The sequence below is a fragment of the Chroicocephalus ridibundus genome, unplaced genomic scaffold (assembly GCF_963924245.1).
Source record: "Chroicocephalus ridibundus unplaced genomic scaffold, bChrRid1.1 SCAFFOLD_694, whole genome shotgun sequence".
NCBI classification, from domain to species: domain Eukaryota; kingdom Metazoa; phylum Chordata; class Aves; order Charadriiformes; family Laridae; genus Chroicocephalus; species Chroicocephalus ridibundus.
The window spans coordinates 1-24,444 of NW_026961179.1; the positions used below are offsets into that span (position 1 = coordinate 1).

The 24,444-nt window shown below is 69.8% G+C and overlaps 1 protein-coding gene across 1 annotated transcript; it reads right to left on the reverse strand.

Moving 5' to 3' along the window:
- Positions 1 to 759: 759 nt before the first annotated feature.
- On the reverse strand, positions 760 to 24,388 carry LOC134509117 (lysine-specific demethylase 6B-like; the record flags this gene model as incomplete). Its single annotated transcript, XM_063321596.1, is given in 12 exon segments — positions 760 to 893; positions 2,225 to 2,395; positions 3,665 to 3,791; positions 9,311 to 9,452; positions 13,001 to 13,188; positions 14,069 to 14,183; positions 15,105 to 15,253; positions 18,507 to 18,575; positions 19,580 to 19,644; positions 22,204 to 22,295; positions 22,298 to 22,408; positions 24,277 to 24,388. Coding segments are annotated over 12 exon segments (1,365 nt in total), but the record flags the coding sequence as incomplete, so codon positions are not given.
- Positions 24,389 to 24,444: the final 56 nt, after the last annotated feature.

Sequence of the window (24,444 nt, forward strand, 5' to 3'; positions counted from 1 at the left end):
CCCCTCGTTAAAGACCTGAGCCCCCCCCAACCCCCTGAGCGGGGGAGGGGCGGGGGGGGGCACCCCCAAAAATGCCCCCACACACCCCCCCCCGCGGGCCCCTCCCCCCGGCCCGGACCCGTATTGGGGGGGGGGCGGCTGGTTTGGGGGGGGCGGGGGGGGGGCGAGTTTTTGGTTGAATCTTGGCAAGGGGGTGACCCCCCCCCCAAAAATAGTGCCCCCCCCCCCAGCACCCCCTTAATGCTGGGGGGGGGCGAAAACATCCCCCCCCCCTTGAGTTGGGGGGGGCGCTAAGACCCTCCCCCGAGATGGGGGGGGGGGCAGACGGGGGCCACCCCCCCCGCCCGGTTTTAGTGGCCCCCCCTTCAGTTTTGGGGAGCCCCCCCCCCGCGTTACACAGGGGACCCCCCCAAATTGGTGGGGGGGGGGCAGAAAGACACCCCCCCTCATCCCCCACCGGGGGGGGAGGGGCTGTGATGGGGGGGCGGGCGGGGGGGGGGACGCTTTAAAAATTTCTATAAATCGGTATTTTTGTATAAAAACGGGGGGGTTTCCACCCAAAACACACCCCACACCCCCCCCCCCCCGGTGTCCGTCCGGGCCCCTCCTCCCCCCCCCCCCCCCCCCCCCCCCCCCCGGCGCCGCTTTTCGGGGGGGGGGAGCGGGGGGGGGAGGCGATTTTTGGGGCGATTTCTCCGTGAATAAATAAAAAGCGTTCGTGGGGGAAGGGGCGGGCGGGGGGGGGAGGGGGGGGGGGCGTGTGTGACACCCCCCCCCCACCACCACCCCCCCCCCGGTGTCCCCGCGTGTCCCCACGTCCCCGCGGGGGGGGCGGGGGGGGCCCAGGATCCCCCTGGGCCGGGCTGGGCTCATCTGGAGCCGGGTGACGCCACCTGCAACGGGGGGGGGACACACGGGGGGGGGGGGTCAGGGGGGGACACGGGTGTCCGCGGGGGTGTCACACCCCCCCCCCCCCAATGGGACACCCCCCCCCCACCATGGGGACCCGCGGGAGGGGACACTGGGTGACTGTTGGGGGGGGGCTGGGGACACGTGGGGGGTGACACTGGGGGGGGGGGGCTGGGGACACCTTGGGGGGGGGACGATGGGGACCCGTGGGGAGGGGACACGGGTGACACTGGGGGGGGGGGTGTGTCCCTGTGCCGAGTGTCCCCGTGTCAGCTGTCCCTGGGGGTGTCCCCACCATTGGTGTCCCCCCACCCCCAGGGTGTCCTCACCATTGGTGTCCCCACCTTGGGGTGTCCCCACCACTGGTGTCCCCCCACGTTGGGTGTCCCCCCCCACCCCCGAGGTGTCCCCACTATTGGTGTCCCCCCACGTTGGGTGTCCCCCACCCCGAGGTGTCCCCCCACGTTGGGTGTCCCCCCCACCCCCGAGGTGTCCCCACTAATGGTGTCCCCCCACGTTGGGTGTCCCCCCACCCCCGAGGTGTCCCCCCACCCCACGGTGTCCCCACTATTGGTGTCCCCCCATGTTGGGTGTCCCCCACCCTGAGGTGTCCCCCCACGTTGGGTGTCCCCTCACCCCCGGGGTGTCCTCACCATTGGTGTCCCCATGCTGGGTGTCCCCACCTTGAGGTGTCCCCACCATTGGTGTCCCCACATTGGGTGTCCCCCCCACCCCCGAGGTGTCCCCCCACGTTGGGTGTCCCCATGTTGGGTGTCCCCACTATTGGTGTCCCCCCATGTTGGGTGTCCCCACTATTGGTGTCCCCATGTTGGGTGTCCCCCACCCCAAGGTGTCCCCCCACGTTGGGTGTCCCCCCACCCCCGGGGTGTCCCCACCATTGGTGTCCCCACGTTGGGTGTCCCCCCCACCCCCAAGGTGTCCCCCCCACCCCCGAGGTGTCCCCCCACGTTGGGTGTCCCCATGTTGGGTGTCCCCCCACCCCCGAGGTGTCCCCCCACCCCACGGTGTCCCCACTATTGGTGTCCCCCCACGTTGGGTGTCCCCCACCTCGAGGTGTCCCCATGTTGGGTGTCCCCACCATTGGTGTCCCCACATTGGGTGTCCCCCCCCCACCCCGAGGTGTCCCCACTATTGGTGTCCCCATGTTGGGTGTCCCCACGTTGGGTGTCCCCACCACTGGTGTCCCCACGCTGGGTGTCCCCCACCCCGAGGTGTCCCCACGCTGGGTGTCCCCACCATTGGTGTCCCCACCTTGGCGTCCCCCCCCCCGCCCCCCGGCCGGGCGCCCCCTCACCAGGGTGAAGCCGTCGTAGATCTGCATCAGCTCCTCGGTCTTGTACTGCTCCAGGACCACGACGCCGTGCAGGGCCCCGCTGCGGCGCCGGGCGCAGCCCTCGCAGTGCACCAGGTACGTGTTGCGTCCCCCCGTCTCGCTCGTCACGAAGAGGATGTTGAAGACCTCCACCTGCGCCACGCCCACCCGTGGGGACCACCGCGGCCACCCCACGGGGACACCAGAATCCCCCACCCCCCCCCCCCCCCCCCAACTCCCCCCACCGCGTTTCGGTTGGGGCCGCGGCCTCGGTGGTGTCACCCCGTGGCACGTGGAGGGCCCCGTCCCCGCCGTGACGTGTCCCCGGGGGTGGGCAGATGTTTTAAGGGCAAACGGGGACGGGAGGGGACACAGGGGACGCTGCGCCGCCTGCCCGGACCTCCATGGGGCACCGTGGGGAGGCCGCGACCAAGGCCACGGTCAAGGCCACGCCGAGGCCATGGCCAAGACTACACCAAGATGATGCCAAGGCCACGGCCAAGACCATGGTCAGGTCCATGCCAAAGCCAGAGCTAAGACCATGCCAAGGCCATGACCAAGACAACAGCCAAGACCACACCAAAACCACATCAAGGCCACAGCCAAGACCACCCCAACGTCATGGCCAAGACCATGGCTCAAACCACGCCAAGACCCTGGCCAGATCCATGCCAAGGCCAGAGCCAAGACCATGACCAAGACCACGCCAAGGCCATGGCTGAGACTCCATCAAGGCCGTGGCCAAGACGATGGCCGAGATGACATCAAGACTACGGCCAAGGCCATACCAAGACCCACTCCAAAGCCATGGTCAAGACCATGCCAAGGCCACGCCAAGACCATGACCAAGACCCACTCCAAGGCCACAGTCAAGACCACCCCAAGGCCATGGCCAAGACCATACCACAGCCCTGCCAAGACCACAACCAAGACCCACTCCAAGGCCATGGCCAAGACCACAACCAACACCCACTCCAAGGCCATGGCCAAGACTACGACCAAGACCACCCCAAGGCCGTGCCCAAGACCCACTCCAAGGCCATGACCAAGACCACCCCAAGGCCATGACCAAGAACACGCTAAGGCCATGCCAAGGCCGTGCCCAAGACCATACCACGGCCCTGCCAAGACCATGACCAAGACCTACTCCAAGGCCATGGCCAAGACCCCCCCAAGGCCATGCCAAGGCCATGACCAAGACCACCCCAAGGCCATGGCCAAGACCACCCAAGGCCATGCCAAGTCCATGCCCAAGGCCATGACCAAGGCCGTGCCCAAGACCATACCACAACCCTGCCAAGACCATGACCAAGACCACCCCAAGGCCATGACCAAGGCCATGGCCAAGGCCACCCCCAAGGCCACCCCAAGGCCACCCTGCCCCCCCCCCCCCAGGGCAGGCGTGGCGGCGCGGGGACTCACGTCGCACTCGTTGCAGTAGTAGGCCGGCTCGTCCTTCACGCGGCCCTGGTAGGCGATCTTCTTGCCAGCACGGACCAGGCTCTCGCGCTGCACCTGGCAGTGCTTGATGGACTGCATCAGGCAGTACCTGCCACCGCCACGCGCCCGTCAGCCACCGCCACCGTCCCCCGGGGACGGGCACGGGGCGGCTGAGGGACCCGGGCCACCCCCGGCCCCAGGTGCCATCGGCCCAGCCCGAGGTGGCACCAACCCATCCTGAGGTGGCACCAGCCCAGCCCGAGGTGGCACCAGCCCAGCCTGAGGTGGCACCAACCCATCCTGAGGTGCCACCAGCCCAGCCCGAGGTGGCACCAGCCCAGCCCGAGGTGGCACCAACCCATCCTGAGGTGCCACCAGCCCAGCCCGAGGTGGCACCAGCCCATCCCGAGGTGGCACCAACCCATCCCGAGGTGGCACCAACCCATCCCGAGGTGCCACCAGCCCATCCCGAGGTGGCACCAGCCCATCCTGAGGTGGCACCAACCCATCCCGAGGTGCCACCAGCCCAGCCTGAGGTGGCACCAACCCAGCCCGAGGTGCCACCAGCCCAGCCCAAGGTGGCACCAGCCCAGCCTGAGGTGGCACCAACCCATCCTGAGGTGCCACCAGCCCATCCCGAGGTGGCACCAACCCATCCTGAGGTGCCACCAGCCCATCCCGAGGTGGCACCAACCCATCCTGAGGTGGCACCAGCCCAGCCCGAGGTGGCACCAGCCCAGCCTGAGGTGGCATCACCACGATCCTGAGGTGGCACCAGCCCAGCCCGAGGTGGCCCTGGCACGTCCCCATCCCCAGAGCGTCCCCCAGCCTGTCCCCAGCCCTGGTGTGTCCCCGGCGTGTTGCCGTCCCCATCATGTCCCCGTCCCCGTTGTGTCCCCGTCCCCATCATGTCCCCAACCCCGGTGTGTCCCTGTCCCCCATGTGTCCCCATCCCCATCGTGTCCCCATGTGTCCCCCTCCCCAGCCTGTCCCTGTCCCCATTGTGTCCCCGTCCCCATCATGTCCCCATCCCCATGTGTCCCCGTCCCCAGCACGTCCCCGTGTCCCCATCCCCATCTCCAGTGTGTCCCTGTCCCCATCGTGTCCCCCTCCCTGGCCTGTCTCTGTCCCCACGTGTCCTGTCTCCACGTGTCCCCATCCCCAGCACGTCCCCGTGCCCCCCCGTCCCCAGCACATCCCCACGTGTCCCCATCCCGTCCCCGTCCCCATGTGCCCCTGTCCCCAGCGTGTCCCCCTGTCCCCGGTGTGTCCCAGTGTGTCCCTGTCCCCACATCTCCCCATCCCTGGCCTGTCCCCGTCCCCATGTGTCCCTGTCCCCAGCACGTCCCTGTATCCCCGTCCCCAGCATGTCCCCGCGTGTCCCTGTCCCCAGCATGTCCCTGTGTCCCCCTGTCCCCAGTGTGTCCCTGTGTTCCCTGTCCCCAGCGTGTCCCCACATGTCCCTGTCCCCAGCACGTCCCTGTGTCCCCCCGCGTGTCCCCATCCCCATTTCCAGTGTGTCTCTGTCCCCATCGTGTCCCCCTCCCTGGCCTGTCCCCGTCCCCAGCGTGTCCCTGTCCCCAGCACGTCCCCGTGTCCCCCTGTCCCCAGCACGTCCCCATGTGTCCCTGTCCCCAGCATGACCCCGTGTCCCCCCGTCCCCAGCATGACCCCGTGTCCCCCTGTCCCCATATGTCCCTGTCCCCAGCACATCCCCACGTGTCCCCATCCCGTCCCCGTATCCCCAGGTCCCCAGCACGTCCCCATGTGTCCCTGTCCCCAGCATGACCCTGTGTCTCCCTGTCCCCAGCATGTCCCCGTGTGTCCCCCTGTCCCCATATGTCCCTGTCCCCAGCACATCCCCACGTGTCCCCATCCTATCCCCGTGTCCCCCCGTCCCCAGCATGTCCCCGCGTGTCCCCATCCCCAGCATGACCCCGTGTCCCCCCGTCCCCAGCGTGTCCCCATGTGTCCCTGTCCCCAGCACATCCCCACGTGTCCCCATCCCGTCCCCGTGTCCCCCCGTCCCCAGCACGTCCCCATGTGTCCCTGTCCCCAGCACGTCCCCGTGTCCCCCCGTCCCCAGCACGTCCCCATGTGTCCCCCTGTCCCCAGCATGACCCTGTGTCCCCCCGTCCCCAGCACGTCCCCATGTGTCCCTGTCCCCAGCATGACCCTGTGTCCCCCCGTCCCCAGCATGTCCCCGCGTGTCCCCCTGTCCCCATATGTCCCTGTCCCCAGCACATCCCCACGTGTCCCCATCCCGTCCCCGTGTCCCCCCGTCCCCAGCACGTCCCCATGTGTCCCTGTCCCCAGCACGTCCCCGTGTCCCCCCGTCCCCAGCGTGTCCCCCCGTGTCCCTCTGTCCCCATATGTCCCTGTCCCCAGCACATCCCCACGTGTCCCCATCCCGTCCCCGTGTCCCCAGGTCCCCAGCATGTCCCCGCGTGTCCCCATCCCCAGCATGACCCCGTGTCCCCCCGTCCCCAGCATGTCCCCGCGTGTCCCTCTGTCCCCATATGTCCCTGTCCCCAGCACATCCCCACGTGTCCCCATCCCATCCCCGTGTCCCCCCGTCCCCAGCATGTCCCCATGTGTCCCTGTCCCCAGCACGTCCCCATGTCCCCCCGTCCCCAGCGTGTCCCCATGTGTCCTTGTCCCCAGCATGACCCCGTGTCCCCCCCATCCCCAGTGTGTCCCCCTGTGTCCCTCTGTCCCCATATGTCCCTGTCCCCAGCACATCCCCACGTGTCCCCATCCCATCCCCATGTCCCCCCGTCCCCAGCATGTCCCCGTGTGTCCCTCTGTCCCCATATGTCCCTGTCCCCAGCACATCCCCACATGTCCCCATCCCATCCCCGTGTCCCCCCGTCCCCAGCATGTCCCCGCATGTCCCTGTCCCCAGCATGACCCCGTGTCCCCCCGTCCCCAGCATGACCCCGTGTCCCCCTGTCCCCATATGTCCCTGTCCCCAGCACATCCCCACGTGTCCCCATCCCGTCCCCGTGTCCCCAGGTCCCCAGCATGTCCCCATGTGTCCCTGTCCCCATCCCGTCCCCGTGTCCCCCCGTCCCCAGCATGTCCCCATGTGTCCCTGTCCCCATCCTGTCCCCGTGTCCCCCCGTCCCCAGCACGTCCCCATGTGTCCCTGTCCCCAGCATGACCCCGTGTCCCCCCGTCCCCAGCATGTCCCCGTGTGTCCCCCTGTCCCCATATGTCCCTGTCCCCAGCACATCCCCACATGTCCCCATCCCGTCCCCGTGTCCCCCCGTCCCCAGCATGTCCCCGCATGTCCCTGTCCCCAGCATGACCCCGTGTCCCCCCGTCCCCAGCATGTCCCCGTGTGTCCCTCTGTCCCCATATGTCCCTGTCCCCAGCACATCCCCACGTGTCCCCATCCCGTCCCCGTGTCCCCCCGTCCCCAGCACGTCCCCATGTGTCCCTGTCCCCAGCATGACCCCGTGTCCCCCCGTCCCCAGCGTGTCCCCCCGTGTCCCTCTGTCCCCATATGTCCCTGTCCCCAGCACATCCCCACGTGTCCCCATCCCGTCCCCGTGTCCCCAGGTCCCCAGCATGTCCCCATGTGTCCCTGTCCCCATCCCGTCCCCGTGTCCCCAGGTCCCCAGCATGTCCCCGCGTGTCCCCATCCCCAGCATGACCCCGTGTCCCCCCGTCCCCAGCATGTCCCCGCGTGTCCCTCTGTCCCCATATGTCCCTGTCCCCAGCACATCCCCACGTGTCCCCATCCCATCCCCGTGTCCCCCCGTCCCCAGCATGTCCCCATGTGTCCCTGTCCCCAGCACGTCCCCATGTCCCCCCGTCCCCAGCGTGTCCCCATGTGTCCTTGTCCCCAGCATGACCCCGTGTCCCCCCCATCCCCAGTGTGTCCCCCTGTGTCCCTCTGTCCCCATATGTCCCTGTCCCCAGCACATCCCCACGTGTCCCCATCCCATCCCCATGTCCCCCCGTCCCCAGCATGTCCCCGTGTGTCCCTCTGTCCCCATATGTCCCTGTCCCCAGCACATCCCCACATGTCCCCATCCCATCCCCGTGTCCCCCCGTCCCCAGCATGTCCCCGCATGTCCCTGTCCCCAGCATGACCCCGTGTCCCCCCGTCCCCAGCATGTCCCCGCGTGTCCCTCTGTCCCCATATGTCCCTGTCCCCAGCACATCCCCACGTGTCCCCATCCCGTCCCCGTGTCCCCAGGTCCCCAGCATGTCCCCATGTGTCCCTGTCCCCATCCCGTCCCCGTGTCCCCAGGTCCCCAGCATGTCCCCATGTGTCCCTGTCCCCAGCACGTCCCCGTGTCCCCCCATCCCCAGCGTGTCCCCATGTGTCCCTGTCCCCAGCATGACCCCGTGTCCCCCCCATCCCCAGTGTGTCCCCCCGTGTCCCTCTGTCCCCATATGTCCCTGTCCCCAGCACATCCCCACGTGTCCCCATCCCGTCCCCGTGTCCCCAGGTCCCCAGCACGTCCCCATGTGTCCCTGTCCCCAGCACGTCCCCGTGTCCCCCCGTCCCCAGCATGTCCCCGCGTGTCCCCCTGTCCCCATATGTCCCTGTCCCCAGCACATCCCCACGTGTCCCCATCCCATCCCCGTGTCCCCCCGTCCCCAGCATGTCCCCGCGTGTCCCCATCCCCAGCATGACCCCGTGTCCCCCCGTCCCCAGCATGTCCCCGCGTGTCCCTCTGTCCCCATATGTCCCTGTCCCCAGCACATCCCCACGTGTCCCCATCCCATCCCCGTGTCCCCCCGTCCCCAGCATGTCCCCATGTGTCCCTGTCCCCAGCACGTCCCCATGTCCCCCCGTCCCCAGCGTGTCCCCATGTGTCCTTGTCCCCAGCATGACCCCGTGTCCCCCCCATCCCCAGTGTGTCCCCCTGTGTCCCTCTGTCCCCATATGTCCCTGTCCCCAGCACATCCCCACGTGTCCCCATCCCATCCCCATGTCCCCCCGTCCCCAGCATGTCCCCGTGTGTCCCTCTGTCCCCATATGTCCCTGTCCCCAGCACATCCCCACATGTCCCCATCCCATCCCCGTGTCCCCCCGTCCCCAGCATGTCCCCGCATGTCCCTGTCCCCAGCATGACCCCGTGTCCCCCCGTCCCCAGCATGACCCCGTGTCCCCCTGTCCCCATATGTCCCTGTCCCCAGCACATCCCCACGTGTCCCCATCCCGTCCCCGTGTCCCCAGGTCCCCAGCATGTCCCCATGTGTCCCTGTCCCCATCCCGTCCCCGTGTCCCCAGGTCCCCAGCATGTCCCCATGTGTCCCTGTCCCCAGCACGTCCCCGTGTCCCCCCATCCCCAGTGTGTCCCCCCGTGTCCCTCTGTCCCCATATGTCCCTGTCCCCAGCACATCCCCACGTGTCCCCATCCCGTCCCCGTGTCCCCCCGTCCCCAGCGTGTCCCCGTGTGTCCCTCTGTCCCCAGCACGTCCCCATGTCCCCCCGTCCCCAGCATGTCCCCGTGTGTCCCTGTCCCCAGCACATCCCCACGTGTCCCCATCCCATCCCCGTGTCCCCAGGTCCCCAGCATGTCCCTGCGTGTCCCCATCCCCAGCATGACCCCCCCCCCCAGTCCCTGGCGTGTCCCCCCGTGTCCCCCCCCGTGTCCCCGCGCTCACTTGATCATCTTGTAGAGGTCGGGGTCGCTGATCTTGACGGTGCGGGCGACGTTCCAGGAGACGTGGATCATGGGGACGATGGACTTGACGTTCTTCACCTCGTTCCACTCGTAGCGCTCCAGGGCCAGCTGGTACTGGTAGGCTGGGGGGGGGGCCGGGGGGGGGGGACAGGGACACACACACACCGGGGACAACGGGGACGTCAGGGCCACCGTGGCCTCCCCACCCCCCCCCCCCGCCACCGTGGTCCCCCCAGTGGTGGGTCCCATCCCCGTGTCCCCTCCTGTCACATCCCCCCCCCCCCCCACGTCACCGTGACGTGTGTCGTGTCTCCCCCCCCCCCCCGATGGCCGTGCCATGTCACTGTCACGCTGTCCCCCCCCGTGTCCCCTCCCCACGTCTATGCCGTGTCCCCCGCCCCGTGGGTCCCCCCCCCGTGTCCCCCTCCATGTCCCTGTCCCGTCCCCGCCATGTCTCCCCCCACGTCCCTGCTGTGTCCCCTCACGTGTCCCCACACTCTCCCTGTCGTGTCCCCCTTTGTGTCCCCACCGTGTCCCCGACACGACCCCCCCCATCCCTGCTGTGTCCCCCCCCCGCCGTGTCCCTGCCACGTCCCTCTGTGTCCCGCCCGTGTCCCCCCCCTCCATGTCCCCCCGTGTGTCTCCCCGTCCCTGCCCTGTCCCCGCCATGTCCCCACCGTGTCCCCCTCCGTGTCCCTGCCATGTCCCCTCAAACCCTTGCCGCGTCTCCCCTTGTGTCCCTGCCATGTCCCTCCTGTGCGTTCCCCCCTGTCCCCACCATGTCCCCCCTCCTTGTCCCCCCCCATGTCCCCCCCATGTCCCCGCCGTGTCCCCCCAAACCCTTGCCGCGTCTCCCCTTGCGTCCCTGCCGTGTCCCTCCCGTGTGTCCCCGACGTGTCCCCACCTTGTCCTTGCCCTGTCCCCCCCCATGTCCCCACCCTGTCCCTGTCCTCCCCGTGTCCCCCACCATGTCCCCCCCCGTCCCTGCCCTGTCCTCTCCCTGTCCCCCCCGTGTCCCCCGCCATGTCCCCACCATGTTCCCCCAAACCCTTGCCGCGTCTCCCCTTGCGTCCCTGCTGTGTCCCTCCCGTGTGTCCCCACCATGTCCCCACCATGTCCCCACCTTGTCCTTGCCCTGTCCCCCGCCATGTCCCCACCCTTTCCCTGTCCTCCCCGTGTCCCCCACCATGTCCCCCCCCATCCCTGCCCTGTCCCCCCGCCATGTCCCCCATGTCCCTGCCGTGTCCCCCCAAACCCTTGCCGCGTCTCCCCTTGTGTCCCTGCTGTGTCCCTCCCGTGTCCCCACCTTGTCCCCACCTTGTTCTTGCCCTGTCCCCCCCCATGTCCCCACCCCGTCCCTGTCCTCCCCGTGTCCCCCACCATGTCCCCCCCCGTCCCTGCCCTGTCCTCTCCCTGTCCCCCCCGTGTCCCCCCCCATGTCCCCACCATGTTCCCCCAAACCCTTGCCGCGTCTCCCCTTGCGTCCCTGCCATCTCCCTCCCGTGTGTCCCCACCCTGTCCCCACCCTGTCCCTGTCCTCCCCGTGTCCCCCACCATGTCCCCCCTGTCCCTGCCCTGTCCCCCCGCCATGTCCCCCATGTCCCCGCTGTGTCCCCCCAAACCCTTGCCGCGTCTCCCCTTGCGCCCCTGCCATGTCCCTCCCGTGTGTGTCCCCGCCATGTCCCCACCTTGTCCTTGCCCTGTCCCCCCCCATGTCCCCACCCTGTCCCTGTCCTCCTCGTGTCCCCCACCATGTCCCCCCCCATCCCTGCCCTGTCCCCCCGCCATGTCCCCCATGTCCCCGCCGTGTCCCCCCAAACCCTTGCCGCGTCTCCTCTTGCATCCCTGCCATGTCCCTCCCGTGTGTCCCCACCCTGTCCCTGTCCTCCCCGTGTCCCCCACCATGTCCCCCCCCGTCCCTGCCCTGTCCCCTCCCTGTCCCCCCCGTGTCCCCCCCCATGTCTCCCACCATGTCCCCGCCGTGTCCCCCCAAACCCTTGCCGCGTCTCCTCTTGCGTCCCTGCCATGTCCCTCCCGTGTGTCCCCACCCTGTCCCCACCCTGTCCCTGTCCTCCCCGTGTCCCCCACCATGTCCCCCCCCGTCCCTGCCCTGTCCCCCCGCCATGTCCCCCATGTCCCCGCCGTGTCCCCCCCCAAACCCTTGCCGCGTCTCCCCTTGCGTCCCTGCCGTGTCCCTCCCATGTGTCCCCGCCGTGTCCCCACCTTGTCCTTGCCCTGTCCCCCCCCATGTCCCCACCTTGTCCCTGTCCTCCCCGTGTCCCCCACCATGTCCCCCCCCGTCCCTGCCCTGTCCCCCCACCATGTACCCCATGTCCCCGCTGTGTCCCCCCATCCCCTTGTGCCCCTGCCATGTCCCTCCCATGTGTTCCCACCATGTCCCCCCCCGTCCCCCCCCATGTCCCCCCTGTGTCCCCCTCCGTGTCCCCCCAAACCCCAAACCCCCCAAACCCTCCCCTTGCGTCCCTGCTGTGTCCCTCCCGTGTGTCCCCACCATGTCCCCACCTTGTCCTTGCCCTGTCCCCCCCCCATGTCCCCACCCTGTCCCTGTCCTCCCCGTGTCCCCCACCATGTCCCCCCCGTCCCTGCCCTGTCCCCCCGCCATGTCCCCCATGTCCCCGCTGTGTCCCCCCCAAACCCTTGCCGCGTCTCCCCTTGCGTCCCTGCCATGTCCCTCCCGTGTGTCCCCACCCTGTCCCCACCCTGTCCCTGTCCTCCCCGTGTCCCCCACCATGTCCCCCCCCGTCCCTGCCCTGTCCCCCCGCCATGTCCCCCATGTCCCTGCCGTGTCCCCCCAAACCCTTGCCGCGTCTCCCCTTGCGTCCCTGCCGTGTCCCTCCCATGTGTCCCCGCCGTGTCCCCACCTTGTCCTTGCCCTGTCCCCACCCTGTCCCCACCTTGTCCCTGTCCTCCCCGTGTCCCCCACCATGTCCCCCCCGTCCCTGCCCTGTCCCCCCGCCATGTCCCCCATGTCCCCACTGTGTCCCCCCCAAACCCTTGCCGCGTCTCCCCTTGCGTCCCTGCCATGTCCCTCCCGTGTGTCCCCACCCTGTCCCCACCCTGTCCCTGTCCTCCCCGTGTCCCCCACCATGTCCCCCCCCGTCCCTGCCCTGTCCCCCCGCCATGTCCCCCATGTCCCTGCCGTGTCCCCCCCCAAACCCTTGCCGCGTCTCCCCTTGTGTCCCTGCTGTGTCCCTCCCGTGTGTCCCCACCTTGTCCCCACCTTGTCCTTGCCCTGTCCCCCCGCCATGTCCCCACCCTGTCCCTGTCCTCCCCGTGTCCCCCACCATGTCCCCCCCGTCCCTGCCCTGTCCCCCCGCCATGTCCCCCATGTCCCCACTGTGTCCCCCCCAAACCCTTGCCGCATCTCCCCTTGCGTCCCTGCCATGTCCCTCCCGTGTGTCCCCCCCCATGTCCCCACCCTGTCCCTGTCCTCCCCGTGTCCCCACCATGTCCCCCCCGTCCCTGCCCTGTCCCCTCCCTGTCCCCCCCGTGTCCCCCCCCATGTCCCCACCATGTCCCCCTCCGTGTCCCCCCCAAACCCTTGCCGCGTCTCCCCTTGCGTCCCTGCCGTGTGTGTCCCCGCCATGTCCCCACCCTGTCCCTGTCACCCCCCCCCGCTGTGTCCCCCCCGTGTCCCCCCCCCGCGCACCGGTGAGGGGCCCGACGTTCCAGGCGATGTTGTTGCACCAGCCGGTGGCCTGCACCCAGTGGACGGTGCCGGCGTTGATCCACACCAGGTCCCCGGGGCGCTGGACGAAGCGGTAGACGGGGATGTTGGAGCGATACAGGTCCTCCAGGATGGGCCACCACGAGCCCGTCAGGTAGTCCACGCCGTGCCTGCCGCCGGGGGGGGGGCGGGGTCAGGATGGGACACGCCCACCCACCCCCCGACCACGCCCATGCAAAGCCCACCCCCCCCCCGCCCGTGCCCACCCCAATCCCCCCCCCCCCCCGCCCGGTTCTGCTGCCTCTGGCCACGCCCCCAGGACTTGACCACGCCCCCCCGAGTGGCCACCGAAGGGGGGGTGGGGTCAGGACAAGCCCCGCCCACTCCCCCCCGTTAAGCTCCGCCCACCCCAAGCCACTCCCACCCCCCGCTGCTCTGGCCACGCCCCCAGGATTTAGCCGCGCCCCCTCGGGGGCTGCCGGAGGGGGCGGGGTCAGAACAGGCCACGCCCCCCACACACACACACCCCGACCACCAGCCCCTTGTCTGCTCTGGCCCCGCCCACGACTTGACCACGCCCCCCTCCCCTCGGGGGGGGGGGGGCTGCTGCAGGGGGTGGGACCAGGTTATCTGCTGGCCCCGCCCATTCCTTGGCCACGCCCCCCTCGGGTGGCCGGAGGGTGCCCCGGCTCCGCCCCCTTGTAGCCACGCCCCCCCCGCTCTGCCCTTAGCCCCGCCCCCTCCCCTGCCCATTATCGACCACGCCCGGCCGAGCGACCACGCCCAAACTGGCCCCCCGCCCCCCCCCCCCCCCAACATCGCCCTCTTGCCCTGCCCTTAGCCCCACGCCCCGCCTGACCACGCCCCATCCCAGGCCACGCCCCCTCCGTCGCAGAGGCCTCGGCTCCCCCCCCCACCCCCCCCCAGGGCAGCGCTGCCCCGGGGTCCCCGTTAGCCCCGGGGCCCTTCAGCCCAGACCACGCCCCCGGGGTGGGGCCACGCCCCCTCCCTGACCACGCCCTCCCTGACCACGCCCTGCCCCGCCCTCACTTGTCGCAGAAGGCGGAGATGGTCTCCCAGTAATGCTCGTGCACCGCGAACCACTCGCAGTCCCCGGGGCCGATGTTGATGTTGACGGAGCAGAAGTTGTTGTTCTCCTGGTGGCCTGCGGGGACGGTGACACACACACACACAACCCCCCCCCGAGGCGTCACCCCCCCACGTCACCGTCACCCACACCCCGCCTTCACATCCACCATGTCATCGTCACCCCCCACAGCAACCCCCCCCCCCCCCCCCCAACATCACCCCCATGTCAATGTCATCGTCGCCCACCATGTCACACCCCCCCCCCCAACACCCCCACGCCACCCCCTATGGCAACCCCCCTCATGTCACCGCCATCCCCCATGTCACCCCCCCCCCACAGCACTGTCACCTCCATGTCACCCCGCCACCCTCCATCACCCCCCCACAGCACTGTCAGCCCCACGTCACCCCCACGTCACCCCCTCCGTCACCCACCACGGCTCCCCCCACATCACTGTCACCCCCCCCAATGTCATTGTCACCCCCACAGCACCCCCCACATCACTGCCACCCCCCCCCAATGTCATTGTCACCCCCCACGGCACCCCCACATCACTGTCACCCCCCCCCAATGTCATTGTCACCCCCACGGCACCCCCCACATCACTGTCACCCCCCCCCAATGTCATTGTCACCCCCACGGCACCCCCCCGATATCACAAGCCCGGAGGGTGGTGACACCCCGACGGGTGGACTTAGCGCGGTGTGTCCCCCCCCCCCAACTTGTGTCCCCACTGATGTCACCCCCCTGCTGTCCCCCATGATGTCACCAGTGATGCCACCCCCTCTGTGTCCCCTCCGACCGGCCGTGTGCCCCCCCCCCGCCCCACGCAAGGCTGGAGGGTGGTGACACCGCAACGGCCGGGCTCAGCGTGGTGTGTGTCGTGTCCCACCCCCCTCCGGCCCCAGCCACCCGTGTCCCCTGCGGTGTCCCCAGCGATGTGTGTCCCCCCCCACCCCCCGGTGTCCCCCGGTGTCCCCCCGTGTCCCCGCTCACCGGGCGTGCGGCTGCCGGGCACCTTCATGTAGAGCTGGACGGTGTTCATGCCCAGGATGGTGTGACCCACGTGGCTCAGCATGTTCCCCGTGGACGAGACCCGCATGAAGGCCGGCAGCTTCAGCAGCTCCTGCAGCTGCGGCTTCCACCTGCCGGGGGCGGGGGGGCGGCAATGGGGCAGGGCACCCGTGGGGTGGGGCACCCATGGGACCTGGCACCCGTGGGAGGGAGCCATGGGATGTGGTAGTCGGGGGGCATCACCCACGGGACGCGACAACCATGGGACACGTCAACCATGGGACACGTCAACCATGGGACGGGTCAACCATGGGGGGTGTCACCCATGGGGCACATCACTTGTGGGGCAGGGCACCCATGGCGTGGGGCACCCATGGCGTGGGGCACCCATGGGACCTGGCACCTGTGGGAGGGAGCCATGGGATGTGGCAGTCGGGGGGCATCACCCACGGGACACGGCAACCATGGGACACGTCAACCATGGGACACGTCAACCATGGGATGGGTCAACCATGGGGGGTGTCACCCATGGGGCACGTCACGCGTGGGGCAGGGCACCCGTGGGGTGGGGCACCCATGGGACCTGGCACCCGTGGGAGGGAGCCATGGGATGTGGCAGTCGGGGGGCATCACCCACGGGACGCGGCAACCATGGGACACGTCAACCATGGGATGGGTCAACCATGGGGATGGGTCAACCATGGGGGGTGTCACCCATGGGCGACATCACGCGTGGGGCAGGGCACTCATGGTGTGGGGCACCCATGGGACCTGGCACCCGTGGGAGGGAGCCATGGGATGTGGCAGTCGGGGGGCATCACCCACGGGACACGGCAACCATGGGACACGTCAACCATGGGACACGTCAATCATGGGATGGGTCAACCATGGGGATGGGTCAACCATAGGGGGTGTCACCCATGGGGCACGTCACGTGTGGGGCAGGGCACCCATGGCGTGGGGCACCCATGGGACCTGGCACCCGTGGGAGGGAGCCACGGGATGTGGCAGTCGGGGGGCATCACCCACGGGACGCGGCAACCGTGGGACACGTCAACCATGGGACACGTCAACCATGGGGGGTGTCACCCATGGGGCACGTCATGTGTGGGGCAGGGCACCCATGGTGTGGGGCACCCATGGGACCTGGCACCCGTGGGAGGGAGCCATGGGATGTGGCAGTCGGGGGGCATCACCCACAGGACACGTCAACCATGGGACACGTCAACCATGGGACGGGTCAACCATGGGGGGTGTGACCCATGGGGCACATCACTTGTGGGGCAGGGCACCCATGGGGTGGGGCACCCATGGGACCTGGCACCCGTGGGAGGGAGCCATGGGATGTGGTAGTCGGGGGGCATCACCCACAGGACACGGCAACCATGGGACACGTCAACCATGGGATGGGTCAACCATGGGGGGTGTCACCCATGGGGCACGTCATGCGTGGGGCAGGGCACCCATGGGGTGGGGCACCCATGGCGTGGGGCACCCATGGGACCTGGCACCCGTGGGAGGGAGCCATGGGATGTGGTAGTTGGGGGGCATCACCCACGGGACGCGACAACCATGGGACACGTCAACCATGGGATGGGTCAACCATGGGGATGGGTCAACCATGGGGGGTGTCACCCATGGGGCACGTCACGCGTGGGGCAGGGCACCCATGGCGTGGGGCACCCATGGCGTGGGGCACCCATGGGACCTGGCACCCATGGGGTAGATGCATGGGACGTGGTAGTCAGGGGGCATCACCCATGGGACGTGGCAACCATGGGACATGTCAACCATGGGATGGGTCAACCATGGGGATGGGTCAACCATGGGGGGTGTCACCCATGGGGCACGTCACGCGTGGGGCAGGGCACCCATGGCGTGGGGCACCCATGGGACCTGGCACCCATGGGACCTGGCACCCATGGGAGGGAGCCATGGGATGTGGTAGTTGGGGGGCATCACCCACAGGACACGGCAACCATGGGACACGTCAACCATGGGGGGTGTCACCCATGGGGCACATCACACGTGGGGCACGTCACGCATGGGGCAGGGCACCCATGGCGTGGGGCACCCATGGCGTGGGGCACCCATGGGACCTGGCACCCATGGGGTAGATGCATGGGACATGGTAGTCAGGGGGCATCACCCACGGGACGTGGCAACCATGGGACACATCAACCATGGGATGGGTCAACCATGGGGGGTGTCACCCATGGGGCACGTCATGCGTGGGGCAGGGCACCCATGGCGTGGGGCACCCATGGGACCTGGCACCCGTGGGAGGGAGCCATGGGATGTGGTAGTCGGGGGGCATCAGCCACGGGACACGGCAACCATGGGGATGGGTCAACCATGGGGGGTGTCACCCATGGGGCACGTCATGTGTGGGGCAGGGCACCCATGGCGTGGGGCACCCATGGTGTGGGGCACCCATGGGACCTGGCACCCATGGGAGGGAGCCATGGGATGTGGCAGTCGGGGGGCATCACCCACGGGACCCGGCAACCATGGGACACGTCAACCATGGGACACGTCAACCATGGGATGGGTCAACCATGGGGGGTGTCACCCATGGGGCACGTCACGCGTGGGGCAGGGCACCCATGGCGTGGGGCACCCATGGCGTGGGGCACCCATGGGACCTGGCACCCGTGGGAGGGAGCCATGGGATGTGGCACTCGGGGGGCATCACCCATGGGACACGGCAACCATGGGACACGTCAACCATGAGGGGTGTCACCCATGGGGCACGTCACGCATGGGGCAGGGCACCCATGGCGTGGGGCACCCATGGCGTGGGGCACCCATGGGACCTGGCACCCATGGGGTAGATGCATGGGACGTGGTAGTCGGGGGGCATCACCCACGGGACGTGGCAACCATGGGACACGTCAACCATGGGATGGGTCAACCATGGGATGGGTCAACCATAGGGGGTGTCACCCATGGGGCACGTCACTTGTGGGGCAGGACACCCGTGGGGTGGGGCACCCATGGGACCTGGCACCCGTGGGAGGGAGCCATGGGATGTGGCAGTCGGGGGGCATCACCCACGGGACGCGGCAACCATGGGACACGTCAACCATGGGACACGTCAACCATGGGATGGGTCAACCATGGGATGGGTCAACCATAGGGAGTGTCACCCATGGGGCACGTCACTTGTGGGGCAGGGCACCCGTGGGGTGGGGCACCCATGGGGTGGGGCACCCATGGGGTAGACGCATGGGACGTGGTAGTCGGGGGGCATCACCCACGGGACACGGCAACCATGGGGATGGGTCAACCATGGAGGGTGTCACCAATGGGACACGCTGGACCCCCCCAGCCCAGCACCCATGGGTGCCCCCCCCCACCCACGGGTGCCCCCCCCCCCCTCACCTCTTGGCGTCCGAGAGGTCGATGTTGGTCCCGAACTTGATGATCTGGTGGGATTTCTGGTCGGGGTTGCTGTGGGGGGGGGACAACAGCGGGTCACGGAGGGGGCGGGGGGGACGGGGGACACGGCGGGGGGTGACGTGCCCCCTCCGGTGCGGGGAGACGGGGGGCACCCCCCAGGGACACCTCAGGGCTCTGGGGACAACCCCCGGTGACACAGGGACCCCCTGGGGACCCCAGGACCCCCCCCAAGGACCCCCTGGGGTCACCGGGACCCCCCCCCAAGGACACAGGGACCCCCTGGGGACACCGGCCCCCCCCCCTGGTGACACAGGGACCCCCCTGGGGACACTGGGACCCCCCCCCCCCCCGCAGTGACACGGGCCCCCCTGGGGACACTGGGACATCCCTAAGGCACTCTGGGGACATGATGATCCCCCCCAGTGGCACAGGGACAGGCTGGGGACACCCTGGGGACACCGGGATCCCCTCTGGTGACACGGGGACACTCTGAGGACACCTTGGGGACACCCTGGGGGCACCCTGGGGACAGCGGGACCCCCCGGGGACACCTTGGGGACACCCCAGGGACACCTTGGGGACACCCTGGGGACAGCAGGATCCCCTCTGGTGACATGGGGACACTCTGAGGACACCTTGGGGACACCCCGGGGACACCCTGGGGACACCGGGACCCCCCTCCCAGTGACACAGGGACCCCCTGCAGTTACACGGGGACACCTTGGGGACACCCCAGGGACACAGAGACCCCCTCTAGTGACACAGGGACCCCCCGGGGACACCTTGGGGACACCTTGGGGACACCCTGGGGACACCAGGACCCCCTCTAGTGACACAGGGACCCCCCAGGGACACCTTGGGGACACCCTGGGGACACCAGGACCCCCTCTAGTGACACAGGGACCCCCCAGGGACACCTTGGGGACACCCTGGGGACACAGGGACCCCCTGGGGACAGCAGGACCCACCCGCCAGAGTGGCCCCAGGTTTGCGGGGGGAGGTGACACGTCCCCCCGCGGGGTGTCCCCAAGAGGGGCCGCGGGGGGGGGCCCTACCTGGGGGGGGTCTCGGTGGTGCTGTCGGGCTCCTCCGCCTCCTCGTCCTCGCTGTCCTTGTCCTCCTGCGGGGACGTCACCTCAGCGCCCCGCGGGACACCCGGGGACACCCGGGGACACCCAGGGACACCCCAGGGACACCCGGGGACACCCCAGGGACATCTCGGGGACACCCGGGGACACCCCAGGGACACCCCGGGGACACCCGGGGACACTGGGGGACACCCCAGGGACACCCGGGGACACCCGGGGACACCTCGGGGACACTGGGGGACACCTGGGGACACCCCAGGGACACCTTGGGGACACCTCGGGGACACCCGGGGACACCCCAGGGACACCCCGGGGACACCCCAGGGACACCTCGGGGACACCTCGGGGACACCTCGGGGACACCCAGGGACACCCCAGGGACACCGGGGGACACCGGGGGACACCTCGGGGACACCCGGAGACACTGGGGGACACCTGGGGACACCTGGGGACACCTCGGGGACACTTCGGGGACAACCAGGGACACCCTGGGGACACCTCAGGGACACCAGGGGACATCTCGGATGTTCCCCCCCCCAAGGGACATGAGGGGACACCCCGAGGACACCTGGGGACATGAGGGGACACCTGGGGGACACCTGGGGGACACCTCGGGGACACCACAGGGACACCTTGGGGACACCACGGGGACACCAGGGGACACAAGGGGACACCCCAGGGACACCTTGGGGACACCCTGGGGACACCCTGGGGACACTGCAGGGACAGGAGGGGACACCCAGGACCCCCCGGGCAGGACAGGACATTGACGTGGCACCTTCCCCCCTGCGCCGCCCCCATGTCCCCGCTGCCACCCCTGTATTGTCCCCAAGTGCCACCAGCTCCTGCGCGGGCCGTGTCCTCTCCCGTGTCCCCCGTCCCCCCATCCCCCCCCAGCCCCTGCACACCCGGTGTCCCCTGTCCCCATGTCCCCTGTCCCCCCCATGTCCCCATGTCCCCCCAGTGTCCCCTGACCCCCCCGTGTCCCCTGACCCCCCAGTGTCCCCTGTCCCCCCAGTGTCCCCTGATCCCCAGTGTCCCCATGTCCCCCCCGTGTCCCCTGACCCCCAGTGTCCCCTGACCCCCCCATGTCCCCATGTCCCCCCAGTGTCCCCATGTCCCCCCAGTGTCCCCTGACCCCCCCGTGTCCCCATGTCCCCCCAGTGTCCCCTGTCCCCCCAGTGTCCCCTGACCCCCCCGTGTCCCCTGACCCCCCCAGTGTCCCCTGTCCCCCCAGTGTCCCCTGACCCCCCAGTGTCCCCATGTCCCCCCAGTGTCCCCTGTCCCCCCAGTGTCCCCATGTCCCCCAGTGTCCCCTGACCCCCTCCATGTCCCCGTGTCGCCCCATGTCCCCATGTCCCCCAGTGTCCCCATTTCCCCAGTGTCCCCAGTGTCCCCCTGTCCCCCCCCGTCCCCGTGACCCCCCCCACTGACCTGCAGGGACTCCTGGAAGGAGGAGGCCTGGACCCAGCACACACACAACGATGGTGGCGTGGGGGCGGCCACTCTCATGTCCCCGTGTCCCCTATTCCCCCCATGTCCCCCATGTCCCCCATGTCCCCCAGTGTCCCCATGTCCCCCAGTGTCCCCCTGTCCCCCCCCCCGTCCCTGTGACCCCCCCTCTGACCTGCAGGGACTCCTGGAAGGAGGAGACCTGGACCCAGCACACACACGACGATGGTGGCGTGGGGGTGGCCACTCTCGTGTCCCCGTGTCCCCTATTCCTCCCATGTCCCCAATGTCCCCCATGTCCCCCATGTCCCCCAGTGTCCCCCTGTCCCCCCCCCGTCCCCCTGTCCCCCCCCCGTCCCCGTGACCCCCCCGCTGACCTGCAGGGACTCCTGGAAGGGGGAGGCCTGGACCCAGCACACACACGACGATGGTGGTGTGGGGGCGGCCGCTCTCGTGTCCCCGTGTCCCCTATTCCCCCCATGTCCCCCATGTCCCCAATGTCCCCCATGTCCCCCAGTGTCCCCAGTGTCCCCCTGTCCCCCCCCCCGTCCCTGTGACCCCCCTCTGACCTGCAGGGACTCCTGGAAGGAGGAGGCCTGGACCCAGCACACACACGACGATGGTGGCGTGGGGGTGGCCGCTCTCGTGTCCCCGTGTCCCCTATTCCCCCATGTCCCCCATGTCCCCAATGTCCCCCATGTCCCCCAGTGTCCCCAGTGTCCCCCTGTCCCCCCCCGTCCCCGTGGCCCCCCCGCTGACCTGCAGGGACTCCTGGAAGGAGGAGGCCTGGTACTGGGCGTACTTGGCGATGGTGGCGTGGGGGCGGCCGCTCTCGTGTCCCCGTGTCCCCTATTCCCCCCATGTCCCCCATGTCCCCAATGTCCCCCATGTCCCCCAGTGTCCCCAGTGTCCCCCTGTCCCCCCCGTCCCCGTGACCCCCCCGCTGACCTGCAGGGACTCCTGGAAGGAGGAGGCCTGGACCCAGCACACACATGACGATGGTGGCGTGGGGGTGGCCGCTCTCGTGTCCCCGTGTCCCCTATTCCCCCCATGTCCCCCATGTCCCCCATGTCCCCCATGTCCCCCAGTGTCCCCAGTGTCCCCCTGTCCCCCCCCGTCCCCGTGGCCCCCCCGCTGACCTGCAGGGACTCCTGGAAGGAGGAGGCCTGGTACTGGGCGTACTTGGCGATGGTGGTGTGGGAGCGGCTGCTCTCGCAGGGCCAGACCTGCGGGTGCCCGACAGGTCCCAGTTCTGGTCCGAGGGCTGTTGCACCTGGGTGCGGACCTCCACGGCGTGCTCCCCGCTGGCCTCCACCAGCGTCTTGGTGCTGAACAGCCCCAGGTCTGGGGGGGGGGACACGAGGGGGGGGGTCAGGGGGGGCTCCCGGGGATGGGGGGGGTCCACAGGGACAGGGGGGGGCCCATGGGGATGGGGACAGGGACAGGGACAAGGGGCTCCAGCAGCATCTTGCTGTCAAACAGCCCCAGGTCTGGGGGGGGACACGAGGGGGGGGGGTCAGGGGGGGCTCCCGGGACAGGGGGGGTCCACAGGGACAGGGGGGGGCCCATGGGGATGGGGACAGGGACGGGGATGGGGACAGGGACAGTGTGGGGGGTCCCACGGGGACAGGGACAAGGGGCTCCACCGGCACCGTGGTGTCAAACAGCCCAGGTCTGGGGGGGGGGGAGGAGGGGGGGTGGGGGGGGGACGAGGGGGGGTCAGGGGGCCCCCGGGGATGGGGGGGGAGTCCACAGGGACAGGGGGGCCCCATGGGGATGGGGACAGGGACAGGGATGGGGACAGGCACAGGGTGGGGGGTCCCACGGGGACAGGGACAAGGGGCTCCACCGGCACCGTGGTGTCAAACAGCCCCAGGTCTGGGAGGGGGGGACAAGGGGGGGGGTCAGGGGGGGCCCCCGGGGATGGGGGGGTCCACAGGGACAGGGGGGGGCCCATGGGGATGGGGACAGGGACAAGGTGGGGGGTCCACACAGGGACAGGGACAAGGGGCTCCGGCAGCATCTTGCTGTCAAACAGCCCCAGGTCTGGGGGGGGGGGACGAGGGGGGGGGTCAGGGGGGCCCCCGGGGACGGGGGGGGGTCCACAGGGACAGGGGGGGGCCCGTGGGGATGGGGACAGGGACAGGATGGGGACATGGAGAGGGTGGGGGGTCCCATGGGGACAGGGACAAGGGGCTCCACCGGCACCGTGGTGTCAAACAGCCCCAGGTCTGGGGGGGGGACACGATGGGGGGGGGTCAGGGGGGGCTCCCGGGGACGGGGGGGGTCCACAGGGATGGGGGGGGCCCATGGGGATGGGGACAGGGACAAGGTGGGGGGTCCCACGGGGACAGGGACAAGGGGCTCCAGCAGCATCTTGCTGTCAAACAGCCCAGGTCTGGGGGGGGGACCAAGGGGGGGGGTCAGGGGGGGCTCTCGGGGATGGGGGGAGTCCACAGGGACAGGGGGGGGGGCCCATGGGGATGGGGACAGGGACAGGGATGGGGACAGGGACAGTGTGGGGGGTCCCACGGGGACAGGGACAAGGGGCTCCACCGGCACCGTGGTGTCAAACAGCCCCAGGTCTGGGGGGGGGGGGACGATGGGGCGGGGGGGGGGGTCGGGGGGGCCCCTGGGGACGTTTGGGGGGGGGGGGGGGGAAGGGACATGGGGGTCAGGGTGGGGCTGGGGGGGTCCCCACCATGGCGGGGTGCTGGGGGGGTCCCCACCATGGCGGGGTGGGGGGGTGTCCCGTGGGGACAGGGATGGGGGGGGGCACCACAGGGTGTGTGGGGGGGGTGTCCCCGGTTGGGGGGGGGTGTGACAGGGGTGTCCCCGGGGGGGGGGGTGACAGGGGTGGGGGGGGGGGTGTCCCGGGTGTGTGTGGGGGGGGGTGTCCCCATGATGACGTCACTCACTGAGGTGCCGGGAAGTCCCCAATGACGGTGTTGGGGGTGGGAGGGGGGGGGTGGGGGGGGTGACAGGGGTGTCCCGGGGGGGGGGGGTGACAGGGTTGGGGGGGGGTGTCCCCATGATGACGTCACTCACTGAGGTGCCGGGGAAGTCCCCAGTGACGGTGTTGGGGAGGGTGGGGGGTGGGGGTGTGTCCCCGGGGGGGGGTGACAGGGGTGTCCCCGGGGGGGGGGTGACAGGGTGGGGGGGGGGGTGTCCCCGGTGGGGGGGGGGGTGTGACAGGGTGTGACGTCACTCACTGAGGCGCAGGGATCCGGCCAGCCCCCGGATGACGGTGATGGGGTTCTTGGGGTCGGTGCAGAACTGGAGCAGGACGGGGGAGAAGGCGTCGCGCTTGCTCTCCAGCTGGGGGCGGGGACATAGGGGACAGCCAATCAGAGCCCGCCGCAACCACCCCCAGCCAATCG